Source organism: Gossypium hirsutum, chromosome A13 (genome assembly GCF_007990345.1).
Source record: "Gossypium hirsutum isolate 1008001.06 chromosome A13, Gossypium_hirsutum_v2.1, whole genome shotgun sequence".
In the NCBI taxonomy this organism is placed as follows: Eukaryota; Viridiplantae; Streptophyta; class Magnoliopsida; order Malvales; family Malvaceae; genus Gossypium; species Gossypium hirsutum.
The window spans coordinates 4,009,556-4,015,439 of NC_053436.1; the positions used below are offsets into that span (position 1 = coordinate 4,009,556).

Sequence of the window (5,884 nt, forward strand, 5' to 3'; positions counted from 1 at the left end):
GCATTTTATAGAAAAAAAAATCAGTTTTTAGCGAGTTAATTGACTGTTTCAGTAAATAGAGTATACTGTTAAATAGTCAATAGCCTGTAAAAGTAAAATAGGAGTTACCCTTTTTTATTTAAAATATGAATAAAATAGTTCTTATATATTAGATAAAAAGTAAAATAATTTTTTTGTTAAATATTTTATCTATTTTTATTGTACGTATGCATCAACATGAAATACATGTAGCATGTCATATTTTTTAAGTAAAAAGAATAAAACGTAATCTAATTCTTAATATAAGGTTGTCTATAGTAATTTTATAGTTTTTGTGTTTGATGTCAATTTTGTTTGCTAAATTGTTACTAAACTTGTTATTTGGTGATACTCTTTATAAATGAAACCGAATCCTCGTGAACAAGGGCGAAACCGGGGGGTGGCAGGGGCCCGAACCCTTTAAAATAGAAAATTTTTTATTTAAGCCTTTTGAAATTTTTAAAATTTTAAATTAGTAGAGATAAAATTACACTTTGACCCCTTAAAAATAATAAAAATTTGATTTAATCCTTTAAAGATTATAAAAAATAAAAACTATTAAAATGTAAAATTATAATTTTATTACGGTAAAAATTATAATTTAATTTTAGCTTTACCCTAAAAAAATTTCTGGCTTCGCCGTGCTCGTGACCCCATTCCAGATTCCCCAATTGAAAAGTCCTTTTTATCAACCTGTTCTTCCCAGCAGTAAAAAGGCTGGGTAAATTTAGATAATGTGTCTGAAAATTCAGCATTAACATAAGCATGGATGGAATGTGCCAACTGAATTAAGTTTAGGGTTCTAATTCCTCGTCCATAGTGAGACGATGTTTCTTGGGATTCTTGTGCAACAGCGTAAGGACGAGATCTGGACTTTAATTTACATGTTGTACTGAATCTTTGTGGGATTTTTTATTTTATTTTTTGCTTTTTAATTCCTTGGAATTGCTTTATGTGAAAGGATAGAAAGGAAAGGGGGAAAAAAACTTGCACAGAAAAGAAAATGGACCCGAGGAAAAGGAAAAGGCAATATCATCTTTCACAATCAACACAAAACAAAGAGAATCAAAGAGATCTTGCCTGCGGATGAGGCCAGGTCCACCCCTTTCACCATTACTTAATGGCTTGAAAATGACCCAAAGTTAAGGCTCTTGTGACTCCAAGAACAACAAGTAGTTGCAATAAAGGTGCAGGCAGGCAGGCAACCCCTTCAGTGGTCCCTGCTTGAGCCGCAACCTTTACTGGACTAGTAGTTTTTTTTGGGGTATATGATTTTGAGCAATGGAGAAACCATTCTATGTAGCTAAATAAAAAAAGGGATGATTGCCCTTTCTTTGATATCTCTGTGCCTGTGTGTGCATACAGCTTTTGCTCCTCATTTATATGTGGTCATATGCACTAATTATCTGTGTCTCCATCACCATAGATGGTCCACTTGTAGGTTCCATGTCCTCTGCTTCAAGTTGTCACTCAGGTTTAATCCCAACAAAGGAACAACTTGTGCCAGTGAATTCAACCTATGCATTCCCTTCAGAACATTACAATATTTGTGGTGCTTATTGCATAGTCTAGTCTAGTTTGATTTGGCAATTAAACTAGTTTCCCTTTTAATGGTAGAAATGGGGCACTGAAAATGTGATCGTTGAACATGTCAACTCAAACTACACTGTTCTTTCCTTGCATTTATCTATATATCAGCCTCTTTTACCCTACCTGCTCTGGGCATTTTTGGTCCCCTCCTACATCCCATCATACAAGTTGAAGAAGAGAAAGCTTTGAAGTTAATTAGTATTGATCTTATTCATTCTATTTGAGAGTATACATACAAATATTTTTATATATACCATATGTACCTAATTAAGCGAAAAAGAATCAGGATCAAAGGTATCTTGAATTATCTCAATCATCGATAAATCGTTGACAAATATACTGATTCATATCTCCTTCAGATCACTTGCTTCAATGGAACCTGCATAGACCACATTAGGCTAATCAGAAAGCTTTACCCAAGGCACCACCAGTTTTGCTTTTTTTTTTCAAGTCATTGGGGGTTACTGCAGATGCAATAATCAAAGGAAATATAGTGCTATCATTGAATAAAATCTAAGGTTTCTGATAATTGTTGTGGGGGGGGTGAAAATGACAGAAAGCTTCCTTTAAAGTAACTTTCTTGAATTAAAGCATGTAATGGGACACTGTTCTTCCTTAGCAGTCATTAAAAAAACTGTGGGGTTCTCTTATGTCTCTATCAGCATTAGTTAAAACCCATTTTTCTGCCTTGGAAAAATGATCAAAAAGAAAGAAAGACAACATTAACAAAGACATATTAGCTTTATGCACCTGCAAATGGTTGAGATGGAAAGGGTGGTGTTGATCTCCCCTGGTCAAATGCCACATTGTAAAGGTTTTGCAACTCAACATCCCATATTGCAGTGTGTTGAATTTGCTGCATTGCAGAGCATTGATGCATAGTAAGACAGGACGAGTCTAGAAATGATGCATCTGGGATCGATACAGGGGCGCTGATCGTTCTCCGGAGTGTCATATCGGGAGAGTTTATCCCCATTTCCACACCACAACAAGGAACCACTTGTTGAATTGGATTGAACTGAAGATAAGGAGGGTTAGCCATTTCAGGTGCCATGTCAAGCGTTGGAAAATTAGTGGTACAAGAGGAAAACACCTCTTTAGCATAAAGATTGTCAATGCTGAAGTCTAGCCTGGGATTTACAGTCGCTAGTTTCATAGACAGAAACTGCAGATTATGAGCATAAAAGGACCCAAATTAGCTAATAGTTCAGTAATATTCACGAAAATACACAAATTCATATGTTCTTTCTCCATTATTTTTTTACCTCTACTTGCCGTTGAAGAGATTGAACATAATTGATGATTTCATCAAGCATACCAGCTTTGCCTGTGATTTTGTTACATCCCGGTACTAAATCTTGCAGATACTTCATTCTTTCACTGATTTTCTCCCTTCTAGCCTATATAAATCAACATAATTAAAACATTATTATCTAATGAAAGAGACCTGATAAAATAAGAAAACAAATCGGTAATAATACCATCCATATTACCGAGTAACACGCCAACAAAAAAAAAAACATGCAAATTCATACTCACTCTCTCAGCTAAACTGTGGCTATCAGTGGCTTGACCACGACGTGCCCTGACGTGGATAAAATCAGGCTTTTGAACCTCAGAAACCTTTGAATTCTCCTTAGAAGCATCACCAGAAGCTTCCTTCTTGTTGTTACTGCTTTTGTTGGTGTTTGGCCCTGTAATTTTCGACTCTTCTCCTTCATCTTCACAGGCTTTGATCCTCTTGGACTCATCTTCTGCAACAACCTGTATATATAATCAAAAAGTGAAAGAAATGGTGAAATACCCATAAATCTATATACCTTGGCATGGTGTATTGATGGTTATAATGATAATATAATAAATGAAGCAATAGGCAACACACATACCTTTGAGTTTTGCAACTTTTCAACTTTCCTTTTCTTGAAGCTTTCTTTACCAACAGCTGAAGCCATCTTCTCAGAGTTAGCCTTGACCTCCACCGCTTTGGTCGCCGCCACAGCTGGCGGGCAGCTAGAAGTCCTGGAAATGGCGTGATTCATGTCAAAACTAGGGCCATTACCGTATCCACATGGGCCAAACCCCATGGCAGCCATGTCAACCTTCCCCAACTCAGGCCAGGGACTCTCCAAACCAGGGTCAGGCTTCACTTGCCGAGCCATAACCATGTCCGATAACACCGAGTCACCACTGGCACCGCCCATGAAACCACCCTGAAAGCCTTGTACGTGGTTGGTTTGGCTCGAAAACGCCCCACAACTTAACTCACTGAAATAGCTTTGCTGTTGTTGTTGTTGCTGAAACTGTTCCTCTTGCCATTTCAAGCGAGCCCTTTGCCTCTCGAGCACCGTCAAGTCCGAACATTGTAACATCTCCGGCAATGCTGTATTCATGTCTCAAACCCTCAAAAATTAGAACTATCAAAAACAAAACAAAGCACAACTAAACAAACGAAACAACAAAAGCTTGTAGTAATATGAACAAGTTTAGGCAGGTTTGCTATATGACTTCACGCCTAACACGAGTTCATCGTGAGGGGGTTAGTACCATATACGATATACCATATATCACAAGCATATATGATCTTATAATTCCTTCTTTTATCCGAAGGATTTTTTGGTACTTTGGGGAAGAAAGAAATTGAGGAAAAAGAGAGTTTCTAGGGGCAAAGAGGAGAGGGATGTGGGGTATATATAAAGGGTAACAAAGGTGTTTAACAATGAAATTATTAGGTGATGCAGGCCATGACTGTTTGACCCATTATCCAACCTCAGACTTTCTAAAAAGATACAATTTGATCACATATTTATTCATAAAATTCTCTTTAAAATTTTCCATTAATGAATTATGTCACAAATTTATCAATAATAGATGGAGTTTACGAGAGTACATGGCAATATTTTGTTTCATAACTTTTAGGTTTAATTCTTTTTTCAGTATTTATATTTTTTAAAAATTTAAAATTTAATCCTTCTACTTTTATTTTAAGAGGTTTAATTAATTAATTAATTTAAATTGAAAATTAAAGTTTAATTGATAATATTATTAATAGAATCGATTAACCGTACTAACAATGAGCTCTTTAATTTTTTAATTTAAACAAGTAGAGAAATTAAATTATTAAAATAAATGAACGTTTTTTTTCCGTATAATTATGATTCAAACTCAAGTTGTATTTGAAGAAGATAAACACTCAATCGATAGACTACAACATAAGAATAGAAACTAAATTTTAAAAATTCAAAGATTACAAGTAATGAGCAGTGACGGAGCCAAGGTGGGCAAGAAGGGCCCTGGCCCACCTAAAATAGAAATTTTTTTTATTTAAATCATTTATAATTTATAAAATTTTAAATTAGTAATGGTAAAACTACACTTTGATCCCCTAAAATAATAAAAATTTGATTTAATCTTTTAAAAATTATAAATATATAGACTATTAAAATAATAAAATTATATTTTTATTATAGTAAAAATATACAATTTAATTCATTAAAAAAAAAGGTTTCTGACTCTACAGTGAAGATAATTAAATCTATTTTAATTTCTGCTATCAACTTTAAGAATGTATTAATCAGTAGCAATCCATTCTAATATTCCATGGAGAAATTTAATGGATAAGTAAACAATAATCATTTTCTTACCAATTGCATTATTAATCAGTACCAATTCATTTTTATCAAATTCTTTTTTGTTGGACTAAATTTTTGGAAAATAGTTTTATTTTGAAAAATAGATTTTTTTTTGAAAATTTTAACATTTTTTTAATACTTAAATGATTTTGTACAAAATATTTTTTTATTATTTGACAATTTTTTTCTTAAACTATTTTTTAAGTTGTTTCGGTAAACAAAAATAAAATATAAATTAGATTTGTTACAAAATAAAATTTACCCTTTAACAATTAAAATTTATTTTATAATAACTAATTATTTTATATAGACTTATTAATAATAAATACCTAATTAAAACTTAAATTTTAAATTATATGTATGAGAGTGGATAGTCGCACATGAGAGTTGAAAGAGATAAATTGTGGCCTGGCCCATAAGCAGATATACCTATTACAAAGTTATTGGACAAACATTTATTAAGCAGTTTTCGTAATGATATATAATAAGAGAGAACTTAACCACAATATTTTAGTAGAATAATTATTTGAGCCTTAGTTATATATGTCTAATTAATCTCTCTACTAGCTCAAGGTAATCAGAAATGAATTGCATGTAAAAACAATGAATATAAATTAATGGAAATGATGAAGAAAGAGAAATAGATC

General features: G+C 33.0%; 1 protein-coding gene across 2 annotated transcripts; it reads right to left on the reverse strand.

The window, feature by feature from the left end:
- Positions 1-1,792: 1,792 nt before the first annotated feature.
- LOC121212188 (transcription factor HBI1) lies at positions 1,793-4,515 on the reverse strand. Of its 2 annotated transcripts, XM_041084531.1 has the most exons (6): positions 3,495-4,515; positions 3,148-3,372; positions 2,874-3,008; positions 2,702-2,773; positions 2,359-2,626; positions 1,793-1,987 (listed from the first exon to the last, which is right to left on the reverse strand). In XM_041084531.1, the coding sequence occupies exons 1-6, from the start codon at positions 3,996-3,998 to the stop codon at positions 1,953-1,955; spliced, it is 1,239 nt and encodes a 412-aa protein (XP_040940465.1). In that variant the 5' UTR covers positions 3,999-4,515; the 3' UTR covers positions 1,793-1,952. The 2 variants fall into 2 exon arrangements, with proteins under 2 accessions (XP_040940465.1, XP_040940464.1); XM_041084530.1 differs by having other exon boundaries at positions 2,359-2,773; positions 3,495-4,457.
- Between the last annotated feature and the right edge of the window lie 1,369 nt (positions 4,516-5,884).